The sequence below is a fragment of the Haliaeetus albicilla genome, chromosome 2, assembly GCF_947461875.1.
Source record: "Haliaeetus albicilla chromosome 2, bHalAlb1.1, whole genome shotgun sequence".
NCBI lineage: Eukaryota > Metazoa > Chordata > Aves > Accipitriformes > Accipitridae > Haliaeetus > Haliaeetus albicilla.
The window spans coordinates 59,211,650-59,235,838 of NC_091484.1; the positions used below are offsets into that span (position 1 = coordinate 59,211,650).

The 24,189-nt window shown below is 38.3% G+C and overlaps 1 protein-coding gene across 1 annotated transcript in view; it reads left to right on the top strand.

The window, feature by feature from the left end:
• The window catches only part of MALRD1 (MAM and LDL receptor class A domain containing 1), a 289,291-nt gene that overhangs the window by 190,017 nt on the left and 75,085 nt on the right, over positions 1 to 24,189 (top strand). Inside the window, exons 30-32 of the mRNA XM_069776612.1 lie at positions 3,877 to 4,038; positions 13,634 to 13,791; positions 22,859 to 23,060. Coding sequence (XP_069632713.1) covers positions 3,877 to 4,038; positions 13,634 to 13,791; positions 22,859 to 23,060 — 522 coding nt within the window. The remainder of the gene's footprint in view (positions 1 to 3,876; positions 4,039 to 13,633; positions 13,792 to 22,858; positions 23,061 to 24,189) is intronic.

The window sequence follows — 24,189 nt, forward strand, 5'->3', positions numbered from 1 at the left end:
TAATTCTTAATGTTTGAGCTGGAGGGCCAAATTCTGCCATAATGCAGATACGATCAAAAGTAACCTTGGTAGATAAAGTGAATACATCACATGCATCAATTCAGTGCTCACGTTGTGTTGAAGTGCAAGCACTCCATTGAAATCAACCAACGCTTGGTGACCCTTCAAAAACAAAGGCATTTTCTCTTGCATGGGGTTGCTAAATGCTTTGACTGGACAGGGTTACAAAAATAATGACCCTTTATTGGATGATGTAAATTATATTGTTTTAACCAGACAGCAGACTTACAACCTGGACTACATGTGAAGATGTCACTATAGGAGATTTAACTCTGAGTTTCTCCCTCTTTGTTGTTTTCATAAAAGTAAAAGTTCTGAAGTACATATGCTGAAGTTGGTGTCTCTATTTCAGTTTTCTACCTCCTGCAGCGCTTTGCCTTTCAGAGAATTTTGTGAGTCATATTCATGGAAATTAATCTACATTGAACGATAACTTTAAAAGGCTAGCTTTTTTTCAAGTAGATTCCAAGAAAAGATAGATTTTAAACAGGTAATCTGTATTTCTTGTATACAATGTTCATATTTTTTCAGGAGTTAGACAAAGTAAGTGCAGCAAAATACCCTGTAAACTTACCCTTGTAACATTGTACAGACCTAACAGAGACATAGTAAGTCTGAATTGTTGTCCAATGTAAACTGCTCTGTAAAGATATTCAGAAGACTATCGAGGCACTTGATTTATTCTGTAAATATTGTTACAGGATATAGTAGCTTCATCTGGAGGCAGGGGGGTGGACTGTCCTGTGTTGTCTAGAAGGACTGTGATAGCATCAGCTCTTTTTTCTTAGTCAGATAATAGATGGAAACATTTCAGGCCATAAATTATCTCGAGTCACGGTAAAGCAGCACAGTCTTTGCTATACTGCAGAAAAGCTTCTCCAAGGGAAGAAAAAAAAAAACCCTGATATTTGCTTTAAATAAATAGAGTGAAATATCTTTTTATTGTAGATGGACAGGCTGTCGTTATATCAAAATGTTTTCATCAGTCTTTAGTCTTGCTGTTGCTGCAGAACTGACAAAATATCAAGTTAACAATAGAGGAGAGATACTGTAATCTGGCATACAGAATACCCAGATAAACCACAGGTATAATATTTCCCTATCTACTATATCTTAGTTCCAACAAATGAGACATTACATTGGGATAATCACACTTTTTCCCTGAGCGTATATCTTATAGATGGGAATGAACAACATTAATGGGCACATATTACCTTTTAGATATGGAAGCCTCATTTTTTAATTAAAAGGCAACAGGAGCTGCTTAATCAGAAAAAGAGAGCAGAACTGGCACAGAGAAAGCCCTTCACAGTCTAACCTGCCCCATCACAGGTGGTTATGGCCACATTTGTCTGTAATTTTCTCCTTTTCTCTGAGCTCAAGGTCTGAGCTTATTTCACATTCTACTATAGTTTTATACCAGTGTAACTCCAAAGAATTAAATGGACCATAATCTACTCAGCAGCAATTCCTCTATGCAGGATCTACAACAGAATCTGGATTAAACGAATTGTATCCATGTAGGCTGGTAGACTTTTTGTTTTTTTAAATAAACTCATGGAAATTACTTACTCTATGCTTCATTCAATCCAGTCAAGCAATCTTGCAAAAATTTCATTCTCTCAGTAACCTGCTGGAAGTACTGAGGTGAAAAAAGCACACATGAAAGCAGTTTCAATTTTCATGAATTGCAGCCAATTATACACCCAGATTTGATTAATAGCAAACCTCACTGTTGATGAAGCAACTAGAGGAGTGCTTGAATTATTGAAATAAAAGCAATTTTTCAGATAAATGGGACAATCCTCTTCTGATGGCTTCTAAATAGGGTCTGTTTACCCATAAAATAAAAAATACCCAGCAGGTGCACATATATTGGGTGACTCTGTCAACCCTGTAAATACTGTTCATAAATATTTATTAATAATTGCCTTCTGAATGCACTGTTAAGATACTAGGGTAAAATTCCTGAAGTCAAGTAATTGATTACGAATAGTAAAAATTCCAAATGCATTTGGAATTTGATCTTGTTAGAACTGCACAAGAAAATTGTACCTGTTTCAATTAATGGGTTCCTTTCTTTGCATGCGAGGGTGTTTGGTGTTGGAGTTAGGATATACTAGGCTTACATGATGCTTGTAATGCAGTGTCAATGTGAATGCTCAGTGCATTTGCCTATACCTTTCATGATTCCCGAAGGCCATGCTGTGAATAGCACTAACACAAGCACAGAATGGTTGAGGTGGGAAGGCACCTGTGGAGATCGTCCAGTCCAACCTTCTGCTCAAAACAGGGTCCACTGCAATAGGTTGCCCAGGGCTGTGCCAGTAAGGTTTTGAATATCTTCAAGAATGGAGACTCCACAACTTCTCTGGGCAACCTGTGCCAGTGTTTGACCAGCCCGACAGTAAAAAAAAGAAGTTTTTTCTTAACCTTAAAAAGTCCTTCCTGTGTTTGTGCCCATTGCCTCTTGTCCTGACACCAGGCACCACTGAGAAGAGTCTGGTCTGGCTTTGTCCTCTTTACACCCTCCCAGCAATTAATAAATACACACTGATAAAATCCCACTGAGCCTTCTCTTCTCCAGGCTGAACAGTCCCAGCTCTCTCAGCCTCTCCTCATGAGAGACACTTTAGTCCCTTCCAGTATGGTAAGACTACATTACAGAACAGTACAGATCCTTCTCTTAGCATTCAGTGGGACATACATTATCCACTGGATCAAAATTATTCTTCTTTTAAGATATTTGTCCTATACATTTAACTAAGATGACACATTTTTACAGAAAAGCAAGTCCACAGGGTTACAGTGTGTGTGCAGATCTTGGTCATACAAAACAGGTTTATGATAATGATAAGTCTTTTTTACAAAGGATGGCATCAGTTGTTCTTGTGGCATCAAAAGCAGAAAATAGGAAAAAACCAAAACAGATTACAAAAGGCAATTAAATCTGTTCTTTGTATCTGTATCCTTTATACCTAGACAGTGATACATAAATAGTTGTATTTTAATGCTGCAGAACGCTTCTAGGTCAAGAAGCACACTCTAAATCCTCAAATTCATTTGAGGTTCTGAAATAGTCACAGTCAGACCTATTTCTAAAATGCACGACTGACTGTGATGTTTAATAGATTGGAACCTTTTCCCAGAGTCCTCTCACAGGGGTAGTCCTTGGTCTCACTCAGCAATTGTGCAGCTGCCTCTGCTTTATAGCTAAAGACCTTTAGAAGCCAAAGAAGAGTTTGTGATGCTATTTCATTTGTCTCTACCATAGCATTTTTATAATTTTGTTGATTAATTACTTTTACAAAGTCACCTGAAACATCAGAGGCAGATCTAGAAACGGAACGTTGAACGAAGATCTCTTGAATTCAGTCAGTATCCTAATCACTAGAACATGTCTCTCAGCGTAAAACTGCCTTCATGCATAACACACAATGATGAGCCAACATATGTTCTTGAAAAACGCCACTATGGAAGTGGAGTGCAGTTTTGCTAGCTAATTGGCTGAGAATCATTCTGTCCGTTCACCTTGAATAATAACGAAAATTGGTGAAGTCATCGGTCTGTCTTCAAGACTTACATGGACATATATCTGTAATAAAGTTTAAGGCTGTTTATACCTGCTCGGGAAGTGAAGGGTGAATTTTTTCTTTCCTTCCTAATTACCACATATTATTTATGTCAGTACATGGAACACAGGGAATCATAGCATTAGCTAAACAGAATCCTTTCCATTACCATGTACAGTATGTTCATTACAGCCTTTTACATATAAAAGCTGGGATGATAATTTACTTCTTACTCTATTTTCAGGTTACTACACAAGTATTCCTGGAAGCTGTAACTTTGAAACACAAGATCAAGACTGGACCACTGTATGTGGATTAACTCAGGACCCTAGTGATGATTTTGACTGGAATATTAGCAACAGTGCTGTCACGGGACAAACGGGTCCTGATACTGACCATACACCAGGTATTGGCATGTGTTGTACATCACTTTTGGGAAAATGAAATATTCACTGAATTAAAAAAAATGTTCCCTAGATTAGTGCCAAGATAACAGCAAATATCAGTGTGATCAGCTGAGCTTATTGTATATGCAGACAAATCATAGTGAGCAATTAGCACAGCTCACAGAGCAGTTACAACAAGCATTTAAAATGTTCACTTTTACATTAAACTTACAATAGAGGATATGTAACGCAAAAAAGCCATGCAAAAAACTATATTAAATGTTTTAACATATTGAGTTTTGTTGTTTATACTATCTGGTAACTTCTAGTTCTGTCTGACCACAAAACCAAACAGCCTGGCATAGTAGCCTATTAGCAACCTTTTTAATCATTGCTTCAGCAGCGCAGTAATTTTATAGATTGCTCTTTTCAGAGTGGTCCTGATTATATCATTCTTTATAATCCACTTCAGCTTGATGCATTTGTTTAGTAATTTCCTAGACAATGAGCTGCTAAATATAATGTGAAGATGCTAATTAATCATCACATCTGGGACACAACAGACATCTTTCTAAAATAGTACGGCATGCCTGTACAAATGTTGTAACTGTCTCCGCGTCTGCAATGATATTATTAATTAAGGGGTTATTTGAAAACTTTTAAAGAACTAGAGATATGAAATTTTAATACAATAAAAGAGGATGTATTTGGCAATAATCATGGATCACAAAGATATTCCATCAGGTCTTGCTCAGACGTGCCGTGACAGTGAAGCCATGCACTGCTGAATGGCTGAAAAACTTTGGATAAACAAAGGTGCGAATAATAGTCCAGCCATCCATTTCTCTCAGGTCACCTGCACACAGAGTGTAGAGCTTGTATTAAGCAGCTCCTTGACTGAGACCATCAGATGACCCTGACTGTGCTGCAGTCAGTCTCTGGAAAACCTCGTTGCATTGCAGGCATTTTTATAGGCAGCTCCATGAAAGTATCAGTTTTGCATTTCCAATATCAGACAAAACAACATTAGGACATGTTGCTAACCTTTAACTCGCTCATGTTTTTCTAAGAACCCAGCTTAATCTGTTGTTATCTTTCCCTCTCCCGATCACCAGCTCTGCATTTTTCTCACCAGTCACTAGTATTTTGTTAATTCCTTTTAGAATTCACTGGATTCAAATGAAATCTCTGTATGAAACCTTGTGTGTCAGGCCCTAATACTCGTGGTTTCTGAAGTGTAACTGCAGTATGAATAGAAAACATTGGACCGATACTTGTAGAAGATGGTCATCTGACTAATAGGGATGAAGAAAAAGTGGAGGCATTCCATGTGTTTTTTGCCTCAGTCTTTAACAATACTGATAGACCTTGGGCTGCTCGGTCCCCTGAATTGGAGGACCATGAGTGTGGGAACAGTGACTTTCCATTTGTGGACACTGAAATTGTGAAGACCAACTGTATCAGCTGAATGTTCACAAGTCCATGCAGCCTGATGGCATTCATCCCAGAGTACTGAAGGAGCTAGAGGATGTTATGGCAGGACCCTGCTCAATCATCTGCCAAAGGTCTTGGGAGCCTGGGGAAGCCCCTGCTGACTGGAAGATAGCCAATGTTATTTGCAGCTTACAAAAAGGGTGTGAGGGAACACCCAGGGAACTACAGACCTCTTAGTCTAACCTCAGTTCCTAGAAAAATTATGGAGAAGATTGTGCTGTGTACTACTGAAAGGCATTTAAAGAATATGCAATCATCAGGCACAGTCAACATGGGTTCACAAAGGGAAAGTCCTGTTTAACTAATTTGATCTCCTTCCATGATAACGTCACTTGCCCAGTGGATGAAGGGAAGGTGGTGGATGTAGTTTTTCTGGATTTTCGTAAGGCTTTTGATACTGTCCCTCACAACATCCTTCTGGACAAGTTGTCCAACTGTGGGATGAGCGGGTTCATGGTGTGCTGGGTGAAGAACTGGCTGAAGGGCAGAGCTCAAAGTGTTGTACTGAATGGGGCTACATCTGGTTGGCAACTGGTCAGCAGTGGTGTTTCTCAGGGTTCAATTCTAGGGCCAGTTCTGTTCAATATATTTATCAATGATCTGGATGCAGGAGTTGAATGTACCATTAGCAAGTCTGCTGATGACACCAAACTGGGAGGTGCTGTTGACTCTCTTGAGGGACAAGAGGTCTTGCCAAGGGATCTAGATAGATTGGAGCATGGGGCTATGATTAATGGGATGAGATTTAACAAGTTGAAATGCTGGATTCTGCACCTAGGATGGAGTAATGCTGGGCACAAGTCTAAATTGGGAGAGGAGTGGCTGGAGATCAGCCCTGCAGAAAGGGATCTGGGGGTGCTGGCTGACAGCAGGCTCAGTGTGAGTCAGCAGTGTGCCCTGGCAGCCAAGAGGGGAAACCACATCCTGGGGTACATCAAACACAGCACAACCAGCCAGTCAAAAGAGGGGATTATCCTGCTATACTCAGTGTTGGTGCGGCCTCACCCTGAGTACTCCGAGCAGTTTTGGGCCCACAATCTAAGAAGGATGTGAAGGTCCTTGAATGCCTCCAGGGGAGGGCAACAAAGCTGGTGAAAGGGCTGGAAGGAATGTCCTCTGAGGAGCAGCTGAGGACTTTGGGCTTGTCTGGTTTGGAGGAAAGGAGGCCGAGGGGTGACCTCATTGGTCTCTACAGCTTCCTGAGGTGGGGAAGTGGAGAGGGAGGTGCTGAGCTCTTCTCCTTGCGATCCAGTGATAGGACACATGGGAATGGTTTAAAGCTGTGCCAGGGGAGGTTTAGACTGGACATTAGGAAGCATTTCTTTACTGAAAGCATGGTCAAACACTGGAACAGGCTTCCTAGAGAGGTGGTCAATGTCCCAAGCCTGTCAGTATTTAAGAGGCATTTGGACAATGCCCTTAATAACATGCTTTAACCTGGTCAGCTCTGAATTGGTCAGGCAGTTGGACTAGGTGATTGTTGTAGGTCCCTTCCAACTGAAATATTGTATTCTATTCTAATAAATTTCTGCTATACAAAGAGTCTGACTTTAGAATTTGAATTGTCTGAAATTGTAACTGGCTATGATAGTACTCTTCTCCTTGTCAAAGGTTTGAATAATCTACTTTTCCTGGAGTGTGGTACCATCCTAATGAATTTTAGAAAAACAGGCAATGATACACTGGTCCTTAAAGAATGGCTGAGGAGCAGTGGGTGTGGATGCATGTGAAATGCTTAAGGTTCCTACCTAAGATCTTGGTTTAACTTACCTCCCTGACATTGGCTTGCCAGAAATCTTAATATAGAAGTGTTTCCCTAGATGCCCCTACAAGATGTTGCTGATAGACTACTACCAGAATGCCTACTGATTGTTAGGAGAATGAAATTGTATTGATAGGCAATTACAGTTATCTGTGTTATGTAGACAGCAAGCTGTAATTGTATATCTTACTATATAAATATAAAATAATATAATATTAATGCAGATTATATAATATAATAAATCTGGTTGGAATATTAATTTCCATCATAAATGTGCCAGTGTCTATTTGATAAGTGCTTAGCTCTCCTTTCCAGAAGCTTGAACAGTTAGAAACACTATTTTGATTTCTATCTAATCAGCAAGTATAGTTAGTATTCAATGTAGAAGCATCACAATCTCTACTGTTTTTCTCTTGAACTTGTAAGCAGCATGATCTCTGGGTTTTGACTCTTTTTTGGTGATTTGCATTTCCAAATTCAACAGAGACATCTTATCAGCAGGTGGTTGTAACTGTTTCTGTCCTACTCATCTATCCTCCCTTTTCCTTTAGAAAATTCTGCACCTGCTGCAAGAGCTGCTCACCTGATCATGATGGAACTGCTTATCTGCCACACATCACAGTTTTTCATTTTAGAGGAAGCAGACATCCATACTAGTTTGTGTTGCTATTGCAGGCTGTAAATGTGGAAGTTCATTCCTCTTGGAAAGGGACAGAACAGACAGGTAGAGGTACAAACTTTTGCAACTGTCCCAGGCAAGCTGTTCCTTGAAAATCAGTAGTCTGACTTGCTTTCTTGCTGTTCCTTTGATGCAGCGTAATGACAAAACAACCAGTAGCCCTTGGCTCTTCAAGGAGATTTTGTGTGCTTTTCTATTTCAGTTTCTTTCATTTAATTAGTTCTTCTATGCTTCTGTTAAATTACCCAGCAATTGTAAGAAAAACAAAGTTAATAAAAAGCAAGGGAAAAGGAAAACAAAATTAGAGCAAATGTGTTTGCAAAATTACCCAGATTTGTAATTTACTTGTAAATTAACTGGGCAAGAAATATTCACATTAGGTATAAAGAAATCACTTGTCAGAATTGCCAACGGCCTAGATACTGATGACCTGTAATGTCCAGAAGTATCTATCAGCCCATTCCCGACTGAAATCCAATTCCTTCTTGTTCCAAACTCATTTCCTCTAGTTACTAAGTATATAAATTCATCGTACAGAGCATGCATGCCATTATAGCAATATAATGAAGTCTGTGATATTATACCAACTTTGTATTAAGAGTATTGGCACAACTTTGTGTGGAGGAATCTCATATTTCTTTAAATATGTCTTATATTGCTTCATGTAACACAACTTAAATTGACATTACAGATTTCAGATGGATAGAAATGTTAAATTGAAAAAAATTTGCATCAGTTTAACAAAATTAACTTATTGCATTGGTACAGTCTCTGGAAGAAGATAAGCCCTCTAATTTGAAAACAAAGACTTTTAGTGATAACAACTATGTTTCACCTGTTTAACATTCTGCAATCTGACCAGTGTGTAGCTCATGCAGGTCTCAAATTTTAAAATATTCCTTTCCATACATTTCCTTCTCAAATCATTCTTTCTTGCTCAAAACCAGGACACTTTCAACCTTTTGCCACTGCATCTGTGAGCCATTTAAATATTCAGAGGATGTAGCTGATTAAGTGCAGAACATTTTCAACCTCAAAATCTTCAGCCAAATGCAAAATCAAACTTGTTTAACTTTTGCTATATATTGTATATAATTTTGCCATATATCTTATATCATGTACCAAGGAGTCGGGCACCTTGGTCTTCCAGTTTGCTGGTCAGTATGCAGCTATATGTGACCATTGTATTTATGAAGTATATAGTATATCTGTGTCATTATAATATTTAAAATAGTATTTTCTCTCCTCACAAAATGTATTTCTTGAAAAAGCTTGAGGCATAACATGATACCCAGATAAGCTCACTGAAAACATCATCTCAAACAAGATTGCTTCAAAGACCGTGAGAGAAACTAAGAACATTTCCTTGATAGCCATTACAATTTACAAAGAGCCCAAATTCTGGGTTTCCTTTGGCTGAGATCCATACTGAATAATTCTCATTCTGAAAAAATGATCATCAGCAGGTCTGTAAGAATGGCGTGTTGAACAGCAGTTTGAAAGCCCATTACATAGCTTCATTTGATGAGTGAAAGGCCTAAAATTGCAATCAGTTTTAGGTAGAAATAACTGCAGCTCACTTCAGACAGGAAATAATTTTTTATAGTTTCACCTCAGTCCAAGTGGGTCTGACTCTTGAAATAACAGGTCAATGAACAGCTTTCTGGTTTTGCTTTCTTAAAATCTATATTTGCCACCTTACTAATAAGAAGTGCTAGATTGTATCTCATATTGATCTTACAATATGCTGAAAAAAACCTTCTTATTTTTGTTTCAACATAATTTTTTTTTTAGTGATGGAAAAATTGTAGGAGAAGGAAATCATTTGCCCTCTAGACCTTACAATGAGGCTGGCAGCTAGGGGGCTTTAATCAGTCTGCCAGAAAATTTAGAGATCATGCCTTAGCATATGATGCTTATACTATTTTTATAATTTGTCAATATAGGGAAAAGCTAAATTTTAAAAATTGAGTCTATCACTATCCAGTTTGTCTTACAAATATTTCTTTCCTTTCCAGGATAGCAATTAGTTAATTCAATATTTTTTCTGTGCATCTGCCTCAACATCATCACAATTGCTACTCTCCTTACAATCATATCTTCTTAAAAGTTACATCCCACACACATGCATAAATCATATACCTTATTCTTCACAAATCTGCATTCTTGAATTATTTTACTTTAATGAAGAATGAGATTTGAGAAACTTTAAATTGCAAAACATGTGAAACTACACTCTTAGATTCAGCTGCAGAATACATGAGTTCATCTATGAGGGGTGGGTATACTGAGTGGGTATGAAGGCCCCAAGTTTATTTTTAAGGATCTGAGAAATTATTGCCATAAGAAAGAGAAGATGGTATAGTGCAGATGCACAATTTACACGAGTTCATCCACAAGTTAGTTCAAAAACTCCTTTCACAGGAATAGCCATCTTCTTTACAAAATGTTCATTAAAATTTCTCTAATAATACAAAGCAAAAAACTGTCCTAATTGGCAGGAAATAAATTTTTTTCAGATATATCACTTGTTAATAAGCTGTTTACAGAGAGGCTTAGAAGAGCTTATATGGGGCTGGCTGGACTACTATTATGATTCTGATCATGTTTTATATGTCTTGTGTCTCTTAAAACAAAAGTTAGGATACATTCCTTAGATTAAAAGTTCTGAACTTTTTTCTCCTGAGAAGACTAAGCATGACCTTCAACAGTGTCAACAGAAAAAAAAAAAAAAGTTTCTCTTATTCTCTGAATAACTGAGGTATTTTAAAATTTGAAAATAGAGTTTTGAGAGAGCTTACTTAAAAAGTTCTTGCAGAAACAAAGCTTAGTGAGCAGCCTTACTAATTGTTACTACCTTACCAATGTGTTCCATCATTTCATACATTTATGTAAGTAAAGAACAGATAGGACTAATTGGCTGACTTTCTGAATACTATTAATACTGTGGTTTGGGACAGTAATGTTTGGAGTTCATATGCAGAAGCTCCTACTTGGTGACTCAGGCAAGAACTGGAGGTTTGGTATAGTGGAGAGGTACTACAGTTCAGAATATACTGTTTTGCCCATTTTACAGACAGGGACTGAAGGTATGTTTGCACATGCACTGTCTTCCCAGTTTATATTTGTATTTCATGGTGTCCTTGAGATCGGCTTCCCAGATGACCCAAAGGTGTGGTATGTGTGCCCTCTGCAGAGGACAGCACACAAGCACACCAAGCCACGGCTCTATTCTGCATTTTGGAGTACAGACTGTCTGTATGGCCATGACTGGAGCATATCCCACCACAGGAGAACCTTCTGAAGGGAATAGTTTGATTGCAGTGCCCTCTGTGCCCCTTAGCTTAGATAAAATATGTGTCTACCCTCCTGTTTTGACAGCAGAATTGTTTGGTCAGTAAAACTACATTAAAAAGCCTTACCAGGCTGCTCAGACCTGCTGTCTGAGCTCAGAGCTTCAGCAGCCACTTGCCGTGACTATTGCCAGGTGGTGTGGGTGAAGATGACTTTGCACTTCATCCATTGATGCTTACTCTAACACTGTCGCAGTTACCCTCTACTTGACCCTCACCAAACATCAGCATGTGTCCAGCCAGCTGCACCCCTGTTTTGGCTCTGGGTGAGATGGAGTTAATTCTCCCCATAGCAGCCCTCGCAGTGCTGTGCTCTGTACTGGTAGCTAGAAAGGTGTTGGTAACACACCAGTGTTCTGCCTACTGCTGAGCAGTGCTCCCACAGCGTCAAGGCTGTCTCATCAACATTTCCCCCCCCTCACCAGCAGGCTGGGGGTGGGCAAGATCTTGGGAGGGGACAAAGCCAGGACAGCTGACCCAAACTGACCAAAGGGATATCCCATACCATGACGCCTGCTCAGCAATAAAAGCTAACTGAAGGGAGGAGGAAGTGGGGGGCATTCGTTATTTACATTTGTCTTCCGGAGCAACCGTGATGTGTACTGAAGCCCTGCTTCCCAGGAAGTGGCCAGACATCGCCTGCTGATGGGAAGTAGAGAATAAAATCTTTTGGTTTCCTTTGCTTCTGCGCACCACCTTTGCTTTCGCTTTATTAAACTGTTCTTATCTCGACCCACGAGCCTTTCATTATATTTTCTCTCCCCTGTCCAGCTGAGGAGGGGAATGATAGAGCGGCTTTGCTGGGCACCTGGCACCCAGCCAGGGTCAACCCACCACAACCCCTCTCAAGCAGGTCTTAATACTACCCGCAGCCTACCAGGAATAAAAACTCAAGCCACAGTTACAAATGCAAAGGAGATTCAGACAGCAATTAACTTACCTTAGATAAAATATGCTACCTGGATCTTGACGCACCTTCCCAGCCCCTCCCAACCCCAGTCTAGCTTGATGAAAGTCTCAGTCACTCTGAAGCCTTCTCCTTGTAAAGGACTGCAAAGTTAAGCTAAAGCTTTGGGTTTGAGCCTGATTATGGTCTTGAGTTAGAAGGGGATTCTTTTGGTTTGGTTTGGGTTTGAGTTTGTTTTTTTTCCCCCCGAAGAAGCCCCTTTGAGACAGTTAACCATCTATTTTGGCTGCAGCTAAGGCATGACTTCCATGGTAAATTAGAGAGAGTGCACTGTGCTTTACGTGCTGCCATAGCATGCTGTCAGTGAAGTTACAGAGAGACCAAATCTGGAAAGATGTCAGAATCCCATTCCCAATGAAAACTGAAGAAAACACTAGAATGCAAAGACAAAATCTTGATCTGGTTATAATGAAGGGGAATTCAGTCTTTTACATCAGGAACAAGAACTGAGCCATGGGGTTGAATCCTTCTTTGGAGTAGTTCAACTACTCCAAAACAACTAGTAGTGCAGCTCTGATCTTCAGGTGTTGGTTCTTTTGGATCTAGGAGGAAGTTGTCTGCTAAGTTCTTCTGTGTGTTGCTGCTCAGGACAGCCCCAGCAGGTGCCCTCCTCTTTGTGAAAAATCTCCCGTCTTCACCACAGAAGGTTCTGTCATACTATTCTCTCCATGCAGGACCAAACCTTGCTTTTACCATAGCAGATACAATTGAAGTGATGACAAGGAAGGAGCCACAGCTAGTTAATAAAAAAGAAACCAAGTCAGCAGCTTAATTTGTATTCAACCACTTGCTTTTGGTGGTGTGTGTTCATTTTAGGTGATAGGCCTCTTTTTGGGGTGTAAAAGGGCAGCATCTTTTTCTGCTTTGAATTAACTTTAATGCTACCCTGTGGTTCTTCAGTAGCAGCTGAACAATAGGAAATGTGGATATCTTGGCCCACTAACAAGCCTCAGGTCTTCGATGTATTCCCTACTGTCATGCTGCATTGACAGGGAATTTTCCTGGGTAAGAGCTACCAGCAAATGTGCTCCTGACTCCTGCAATGTCAGCCTTCAAACTGATCCTTAGAATACGTGAGTGAGTGTTTGTGTTTGCAACATATTTTAAATTTTTTATTCAAATATGAATCAAGTATTCACACAAGGATAAAAAAGAGTAAGCTCTGAGGAAGGTTATATTAATATTGTATGTAAAAAACAGAAGTACACAAAATATTAACAGGGAAGATATCTGTACAACCAGGGTAGGGTATACATATATGTGGTAAAAGACACCAGTATCTGTGTGTGTAAAAATGTTTATGCTCTGAAGCATAAAGTAGTATTGAAAAACTATAAATGTTTCTTATCTTTTTATTAAGGTAAAGGACAGCATTTTTTGTATGTAAACTTATCTGCCCAGAAGGAAGGAAACAGAGCGAGGATAATTACCACCAAACTATTCCCAGCTAGCCTTGGGGTCTGTAGGGTTCGCTTCTGGTTCTGGATGTTTGCTTCTAGGCAAGCAGGAGTCTTAAAGGTAAGAGAAAATGTACTTCTATTATATCATGACATAGCAATATTTGCTTTAGTAATATTTGCATTTCAGTGTCTAGAATGAGCAAAATCTCAGAGCTTTTATTAACAGTACTTCATTACAACTTCACTGCAGTTACACCTATATACAATTTTTTTGCTGATGATCAAGTGACAATTCTGTTTTAGTTTTTAGTTTTAATTCCACTTGAACTCTTTTTGCTACCTATGTAAGAATTAACATTGCATGTTTGACTACCATACTACATACCAAACATCACTGCAGTTCTCTGCACAATTCACTCTTTAACATAAAATAGAGGTACTTTCCAATGTTAAGGACAAAAACAGGATGTGGTTTAAAATAAAAACTTTAAACATATTAATGTAACCACGTATGAAGGGTGTTTGATTAAAGTAACTGGAAATAAAGCATCTAACCATATTAATAATTATAGCTCAAGCTTCCATGAAAATGTCTTCTTGCTGTTCCTCAAGCATCCTTAATGGGCGCACTTTTAGTTGTTAAGTACCTAGTAAAAGTCAAAGCAGTGACATGAACCCTTGGCAAACAATTGGTTTCCTGTGGCTCACTAAATAAATATGTTACATAGTGCCTTCTTTAGAGGTCTGGGCAATACTCCTATCTGTGGCAGTTTGCTAAATTTTGAAAATACACGTTATGTCAGTTTTACTATGTGTGACAGAATATAAAAATTTGCATATACTATCAAACTCCTGAAATAAATTAGTCTGTCTTAAAAGTGAGCAAGAATACTTTTGTGGTCTTGGACCTGGAATTAAGTCAGGAATTTTGGACCACTGTTTAAGTATTTATTCTCTTTGGTCTGGTTCTCCACTGTAAAGGACAATTAGCACAGTTCCACGGGATTATAGTGCAGTTCAGGCTGGAAGGGCCTCAGGAGGTCTCTAGTTCAACTTCCTGCTCCAAGCACAGTCAACTACAAGATCACACTAGGTGGCTCAGGAATTTACCCGGTCTTGAAAACTTCTATAAATAGAGACTACTCGAACTCTCTGGCCAACCTCTGCCACTGCTCGACTGTCCAGCATGAAAAGGCTTCTCCTTATATCCAGCCAAAGATTAATGTTACCTTTTACTCTACCTTTTGTCTACCTTTAAGTAATTTTTTTCAGGATGAGGTTTGCATCTCAATTTTATCTCTAGCACCTAGTTCAGGGATACTCTGAGTATTGCTATAAACTTAATTAATAGTAACAAAGAAAAAAAGCTGTATTATGTGAAGTTAGTATAAGCAGCAGATACTTTTGTTCTTCAAACAGATTTTAAATGTTTCAGATTACATTATTTTAACATTTCTTTCTATCTAGTGAATAAAAATGCTCAAAATGTATTCTTCCCAAAGATACTTCAGTTATTTAAGATGAATTTTTAAGAAGTGTTTATTTTGTAATCTTGTAATTTTATTATCTGATTACAGCTTTTAAAATACTCTGCCATGTCTTCAAGTCCATTCTTTCCAGTTTGCATTATTCATCCTTCCATGTACACAGTTTGCACATTAAGATTAAGAAAACAAAACAGTAGGTAAAGGTCAAGAGCAATTCCAGACTAAACTGAAATAAAAAGCGAACAGCAATTGCTTTTTGGATCTATTGGTAACTGAAATAGTGTGAGATTATCTATGAATACCTACTTGTTTAAATTCAACTATCCTGGATTTTACAGCATGCAAGAGTACAGACAAGATTTTTTGAAGGAGCTTCTGAAGTTTTTCAAGCATCACAGAACACTTTAACATTAGTGAATAAGTAGATGTGTGTGGCCTATGTGTGAGATAGTAGGCAAGCCAAACAGCGTCTGCTTCTTAATTTATTATTTTGCATTTCAAACAGACTAGTTTAATTAAGTCTCATTACCTTCAATTTCATAAATAGATCCATAAAGGATTGTCTTACTCCCACATACAAATAAGGTTCCCTGTTTATGGCTTTGCAACATGTACTCTTTATGTAGAAACATATAACAATATTCATAACAGACTGAAGTACTCAGCAAGGAATTATCATCCTATCACAGCCCCAATCTACCCTTATGGACATTTTGGGTTTTTTCTATCAAACTAATAATGTATTTCAGCATCAACTGTTGATGATATTAAATCAAGAATATAAATGAACTGTAACCATTTAAGTGGAAAAAAAGTCTAAATGAACAAAAAAGAAAAACAAAACCAGCAGCCCAAAACTCCAAAAGCAACAGCTCAGTGAAGATTTTGTTCAGGTTGCACTGGAGGTGAAAAAAGTCAAACTGTAATAGGAAGTCTGAATAATGTGTTACAATACAGTAACATCAATACAAAAGCTGATGTTATAGCTGTTATCTGAAATACAGCTATCTGGTCAAGCCTGAATTAAAAAATAAAACGAGTACAGATATAGAACATACCGAGATATGTGATTAAAACAACATACAGGGAATCTGTAAAAAAGAAAGATAAAAATGAAGGATGTATTGGTATAGGAAGTAGATGTGGTAGAACTACCCAAAATCATGTGAAGTTATGGGAATAATCCTGTTTTAACCCAGAAAAGGAACTAGTCACTGAGAACAGAGAAAAAGGAATTAAAAGTGCTTCTCTTCTGTATTCACAATGCACATTTCAGTTGCACAATTCTATTGTCATAAACTCTGTAATTTGTTCATAGGGAAACCAAAAGCTTAGATTATTATTATTATCTTTAAAAAGGACACAATGTTTACAGCAATTCTTGCATTAACATAGAACAGATGCTATTTAAAAGAGATCTGAACACTTAGGCTTCAGGACATCAGTCAACTATTATCCAACAGGAGAAAAAAGTTGCTTCATAATGATTAAGTACAAAACCACTAGATTTCCCTTGGTATATATGGTAACAGCCTTTGAGAGGTGACTTTTTCAGCACTAAATATATGACTGTTCTAATATACCAATTAATATGCTCCGAACAAGAATAGCTCTTAATATAAACAATTTTTACTGCGTTACACTGCATATGTAAGTTAAAAACATACATTTCTCTTCACATTTTTATGACTTTTAGTTGCATTTAATGAAGCAGGAGAAAAGTTTCAGCAAGAAAGGGATGTGATTTTCACATCTGTTTCGTTCCAATGGGGATCCTATTGGTCAACTGTCAGACAGAAAACATTCAGCTTTCATTAAGCTTCAGCATTCTGTGTCTGTCCATTTACTTCAGGAGTCTGTCATACAATTGAGAATTAAAACCAAAATTAATTCCCTATGTGATAGTATAACTCTAATAAATCAATTTTTTCTGCCTTGGTATTTGTTGATAAAAACAGAACTGAGGTATAGTAAATTTTGGTATAGGGCAGGTCAATTCTACTAAAAATGACTAAATTTTTTATTATTGCAAACTCATGTTTAAAGAAATAAAGAGAGAAGAGGTAGATAACTGTTGCGAATGAGTGGTTTGGACCGCTTAAAGAATCACAATCACAGCTATTAGCAAAAGTGATTTTACAGGAGTCTATAAAAGCATGACTTCACAAAGTTCAATGGCAAGGTTCACTCTATTACTTAATCCATGGATGAAGCATAAAAAGGAAAATCAAGTTAGAATCTAACTAGAATGATTTATACAGAGACCAAAAATGCAAAAGAGTAAGGGAGAAACATACAAAGGAAAATTGAGTTAGAATTTCTTTTTCATGATTTGCACAGAGATCGGAGATGCAGAAAGGTAGGAGAGACCCTCCCATAGAGTCACGAAGTTCAGAGATGACCCCCTTGCTTTCTAAACTCCTGATGGATCTTAGGTGCAGCTGGATCCACTCCTAGTCCTAGACTTGGTCAACGCTTTATGTCTGGAAAGATTATATGTGTGTATCAGCAGTCTGAGGTGCATTCACAGTTTAAAATGAATCACAAGATTTAGCAGTACTTAATCTTTGACAAAGTTAACATTTTACAAAGTGATTAAGTAGAATTTACTACAATCACAACAGTGACTTAATTATAGATTCAAAAAAGCAAGATTTATACTATACTTGCTATCAGATACCTGGGTCAATTCACAGACACATGCACACAGACACTACAATAGATAAACATATAAACAGGTATACCTGTTAAAAATTCCCCTTGAGTTCAGTGAAATATTCATGTCAAATATCTCAGCATTTCTGGATGGCTGAAGGGTATCAGCCCAGGTGCCATCATCAGCTTTCAGCGACGGTCCTCCAATTTTCACAAACGGGAGAGTTTGCGAGCTCTGAGAGGTGTCCCACTCAGAGGGAGATGCTGGTCACAGCCTGCTGCGGGCCAGGAGACCTCAGAGGGCCTCACTTGGGACCCCTGTTTATAGGTTCACAACATGATTGACTTTCGTCAGCGTAATACCATTCTGGCCATAATTCCTGTCAGGCAACCACAAAGGTGAGACATGATCCAAGCAGCAGGAGTCTCACGTACAGTTCCGGGCGACAGGCATTTCAGGTGCAGTTAGGGGATGCCTAATTGTCCTGAGTCACTGGACCATTGCCAGGATAAGAAAGTACCAGGCTGTCCCAACTCACTGTGCAAGGACACAATGTTGGCTGGTCCTGGCATTGTGATGTGGCCCAGGGGGGCTGCACCACCACAATCCACCCCATGACTAAAGTCAATCTATCTTTATCTCACAGAGTGGCGGTGTGGTGGCCTCTTGCCTCTGTGCCTATAAACAGATTGATGCCGTATTCCAGTTGTAATCTGAGGAAAATTTTTGGTTGGTCTACTTAATTATTAATGTTTTGCTAGATGTGGTTAAGCAGCGTTGTAGATGCAGGGAGGGTTTTGTAACAAGAACTAGTAGAATTACTGTGGGATGTACTATTCCATTTAAAGTCCCTGTTGTGGTCAGTGACCATCCAAATAAGGTATCCTACTGCACCACCACAATAACTTCTTAAAGCGCTTCTCTATTGTGACAGTGAATTGTGATACAATTTTGCTAATCTGATTTGTGGGCTTCAGAGAAACAATTTCGGTCTGCCTCTGGTGTAGCTTCAGTCCAAGGAAGATGTGCAATGATGACTGCCAAGGAATGTGAAGAGTTCAAAGGCATGATCTAAAGGATGTAGAGCAGAAAACATAGTAACATTATTCACTGGAGTCAATGGGAAGTTTCCCCAGCTCACACAAGTCTCCAGTGCCTAGTGAAGTGAAAACAGGTTGTCTTTCACAAGATTTTCCTGCTTCCTTGATTCCTGGTGATTAAAGACTATGTTGGGAACGGTGGGAGAATACACCTCTTGCTATGCACCCATTAGATCTGCATTGGCTTCTTGGTTATTAGTCAGTTCAGATGGAACATAGTAGCTTCCAGCATGCCAACTGCTAGAGTCAGGCAAGATCAGGAAGATAACATGCTATCTTGAAAAGTCAGCATGAGGGTACAGGATAGCCACATGACTTGTAACTGCTGATGACTAAGTAGAAAATAACAGTTTATATTTTGTGACCTTCGAAAGTGCATGCACCTTCCCCATCCCCAAAATGAAATAGAAGCTGAAAAAAGAATTCTGAAGTTTCTAACACACAGGACATGCTGTGGAGAATTAGAACTGAGTCATGATTTTAAGGCAGGGAAATGGGATTTGCTAAAGAATGCTGTTCACATATGGACTACAAATGAACCAGCTGGCAAAGGCACCTTGGAGAAAGACCAAAAAGCAAGTATAAAAGCTCCACTCACGCATTTGTCTCATGCAGATTATCATGCTAAATTCTTCTTAAAACCGCCGTGAAGTATGTATTGGTTATCTTCACTCCTGAGCTTTTCACTCTGCAGTGAATGAAGTGATAGCTCTATTTCTGTTGATTCCTATTGTTTGTGATTCCAGCTGTGTGTGCAATCTAGAAATGGTGTCAGCACAGAATGAGGAATAGACAGATATAGTGACTAGTTAGTACAATGCATGCTTGTTACTTTTAAATTAAAATGATGGGATTTAGCCCACAACTAGATCAGTATTAGCTGGAACACAATCTCCCCAGACTGATAGATACAGAGTTGTTTAATGGGACTTCGCTACAGGGGTTTTTTTTTCGTTATATGCCATATAGTGGGGTTCATCTTGCTAGCTTTTTCCTCTTTCACATGTTAAATTGTTTCCACTACCAAGCTAGCTTGTACACAATTCATAGGATGCTGTGTAGGGAGGTGTAGTCTCTGGAGGCACTAAGAATGACACAGCTGTAGCTCTCCAGGGCTCTAGGGAGCTCATATCCATGAGAATATGCTCTATCTTTCATGTGCTGTATATGTTTACTCAGGCCAGCAAAAATCTTGTATATGTTAAACTTACTTCCTGCTCTAGAAGGTGCTTCAAACTTTCAGTGACACGGGTAACCTCAGTGAAGAATACAGTATTACATGTTATAATTGTTTCTTGACTTTCTCTGGGCACAATCTCTGAGAGAATAAGATCTGTATCCCCAACTAAAGGAACAGACTACCTGGGCTTCCCATTTTTCTGAACTCCATTGTAATCTCTTTTGATTTAGCATGTATTTTAAAATATGTGTTATGCTTTTAGAAATTTCAGCTAAAAATTTTTGAAGATACATAGGAACACAGACCTTTCCCTGGCATAGTTATGGACTGATAAAGACTTAGAGAAGTGAAGTAGAAGTATTCAGGAGTACTTTGGTAGGAAGTGGGATTGAACAGTTTCCCCAGGAGTGTACATGAGAAATGGAGCAGAGCTGGGAGCTCACCTGAGATTTCCTATAGACCAGTGTAGAGACTTACACTAAATGCTATCAGTTTCCGCAGGTTACCTATGTGCTTATTATGAGAAACCATACAACAGGTTTAAACTCAAGTCAAACCTAACTGAGGACACAGCCACACAAATTAACACAACATATTAACTAATCCATAGTAATTACATATCTGCATGCCCTTACTCTATGGTAAATATGAGTTAAATCTTAAAGAAAAGAAAGACAAGGCATATAAAATTACCTTACGTCTATGAGAACAGAAGCTGATGTCATCAAAATGTTGCACTTTAGACCCAGTTAGACTTGCTGCCACCCCAGACCCATCAGACAGTATACATACAGCAGGTTTCATGATGGATTTATTGTTTGTACTGAGCTTGAGCTGCAGGGTTGATCTGTATGTACACAGAATGACTCCATGCTCCACCTGAGACCAGGCTTAGTACGGACACGATGCAATTTCTCTGTATGTAGACAGAACTGCTGATGCAGGCAGAGTGCTTTGAAATTTTTACTGTGAAAAACTTCTTCTACCAACCTGCCAAAAACAAATGGAAAAAAACATCCAAACTTAAACAATGGGCCAGTCTTTAACTGTCCTGTTAAAAGAGACTCTGGTATTGTCTTCAAATGTTTTTGATTCTTCCTCCTTCCCCAACAGTTATTTGTGCAGCTGTGAGACTTTACAATGAGATATATAGAAAGCAATATTATCTCAATATTAACCTTCAAAAAGTGGAAAATACCACTGCATGATACAGTAATAGCTAAAACCACACTAACACTATTATGTGCTGTAAAACTGTAGATCAGCGAGATTGTTGTATTTCATGATTGGTAAAATAGTGAATGGTTCCACTGACACATAGAGGTGTTGTAACATAGTCCTAACCTCGCATGTAGAGTTAGTCTAATTAAGGGTTTCAACTTATTAAGGCCTTAGAGCCTGATAATGTGGTTACACACAGTTTTTCATTTTTTTTAATGGGCTGAAGCAGCTATTTCTTCTCAACACCTGTCCTTTTAGCCCTGCAAGATGCATACTTTTAAGAAGACATTGCTGTTACTCAGTCCTGTAAACAAACATCAGGCTTGACAAAATTAGGTCCTGATTTGGATTATTGTATGTCAGTCTTCTTGATCTTCCTCTCCTCCAAAAATTAAATAACTTGCAAGAGTGCTCAGGCATCAGAGATATTTTAATCAATACACCAACTTCCATAAAGTATGTGGTTCAAAGTGCCATTTTTAGCTCATTTGTCCCACTAGGTTGGCTGTGAGAGTCAAAGGTATGCAGGTATTTACGTCATTAGTATGGGTTTGAGTTTATAACTTTCTTGAGTCTCAGGTTTTGTGTTCCATCATTAAACTGGGGCACTCAAGTGGGAACATGAACCCATGGGGTCACTGGAAAATTAGTCTAAAGGCTTAAGAGATGGATGTTGTTGAAAGTGATGAGGAGAGGATAATGATTAAAATATTCAGTCTCTTTAAAGAAATAGTTATCATCTGGAATGTCTAGAATATGCCAGAATATGATAGAATATGCTTACTTTCATTCCTGCAGTTCTTTTTCATTATTTCTGACCTGTTCTAGATTGTATAGGTATTCTGGATCTGAGTGGGAGAGCAACTACCTGGGTAAACCACTGAATTTCCTGTGCTTGGCATTAATTCATCAGTTGTTGGTTAATTGTGATTTCATTCATTGTTATTCTTATTTCTTTCACTATTTGATGATTTTATTTATTTTTATTTATGGTTTTGCTAAATATGCTTGGGCAAATTTACCATGACTGCTTGAAACACCATATTATGAATTGCTTGTACCAGACAACAGACTTAAATCCCTAGATGCTAAGCCTTTTATTTATATTTCTGAAAGCTTCACCCAGTCTGTTAACTATAAGGAGAGCACCTTTTAGAGATGAAAGCATAGCTCAAGATCCTTCTCAGTCTTTTCATCAATGGTTAGATGAATTTGGGGTTAGGTCTGTACTCATTAGCTTCTGTTTGTCAGGCCAAGACTGTCTGTAGTTTTTCCAGTTAGTGATTGTATTAGCAGTTCTTTTTATTTTATTTTGCTTTCATAGTAGCTTTTTATTTGCAGCTGAACTAGAATTAACAAAAGTATTCAGAAACATTTGGTCACCACCAATAAGCTGTGGGTTGGAAGCATATCTAAGAGGGCCAGTACTACCCAGGCAGGTAGCTGCACTACTGGGCTTGGGCTATGTTACTCTGGCTAGCTGCTCTCCTCTCTTGCTTAATGCTGATTCAGTTGCATCTCTTGGGCTTCATTGTCAACAGGTATACACAGTTGGAGATCATGGAATGGATATTCTTTTCTGGTCATCTAGTAGAAATGAAGAAAACAAATGGATGTATGCCAATGTAGTCCTCTCCAGCAACAGCCCTTTCAGAGTCGCCTTCGAAGCTGAAGTGGGGTGGAGTGAACCCACAGAATTTGCTCTTGATGATATTTCTTTCACCCCAGAATGCATTGCTGGAGGTACGCTGTTACACATATATATGCAATACATGTTTTCTTTTCAGAAGGCAGAGGAAAATTGTGGCATTTCGTATTTGAATGTATATCACAGTTACAAATTCTGCAATTTTCTCTTTTTAAATTATTGCAATACTGCTATGCTTTTTCTTCATTCCAAAAAATGTGGAAAATAAATGGGCACAGTAGAATCATGCAAAGAAGTATGTGGTTTTCAAGGGAAAAAAAAACATGTTAAGGAAAGAAGGATCAAATTTATCATATATGAGCCTTATGGCAAATTTTTGACTAGCACATTTTTCCATAAAGGAAAAGAGCCATTATACCTATCAGAGGGATTCCTATCTGTTGGCTGAGTGCAGCATCTGAATAAAGATATTTGCCCATGGATTGTGGAAGACAGTTTTTTGTTATATTTAGCAGTTGAACATACAAGTAATTATAGTAACTCAGAATATTACTGTCATTGAAGGCCTGTTAGTATGTCTATGAACCATACCTGAGAGAGATCTACCATCACTGAACTGTATTGGTTTTCTCCTGCATGAAAATAGTCAGAGAAGGCCTTGTTTAGGATGGAAGAGTTTTATGAGTATCAAAGTTGTTCATAATTATTTAAAAAAGAAAATGGTTAGTTCTTTTGTCTTTGCTTTCTTCATAAAATATCTCAGCAGTACAGCAAATTCACCTCACTGCCAGGCACTTTCAGAATTTACAATCTCACTTCTGCTACACAAATCACTTGAAATGTGTAAAAAAAAAAAAAAAAGAGTTAAATTCTAACACATTATAATGCCATGTTTATTCTGTGAGAAAGGCAGTGGTTTACTCTGCAAACAAAATATAGCATACGATACAGTATCAGAAGAAAAAATATGTGCAAATACAGATTCTGATGGGAATATTGGCCATTCCTTATTTTGAAGTGTCAAGAGGGGAAGAAAACCAAAGTAACAGAAAACTTTTTGTGTAGATCTTCATTCATAAGGAACAACTAGGAACGATTATGGTTAAATGCCAATATGAATGTTATAAAAAAGTTCTTGAATAACATTTCTTTCTATTTATACATCTCTTACGGTTCAGATAGGATAGCCTGTGCATGAGTTAGTTGTCATACTGTCCAAGAAAC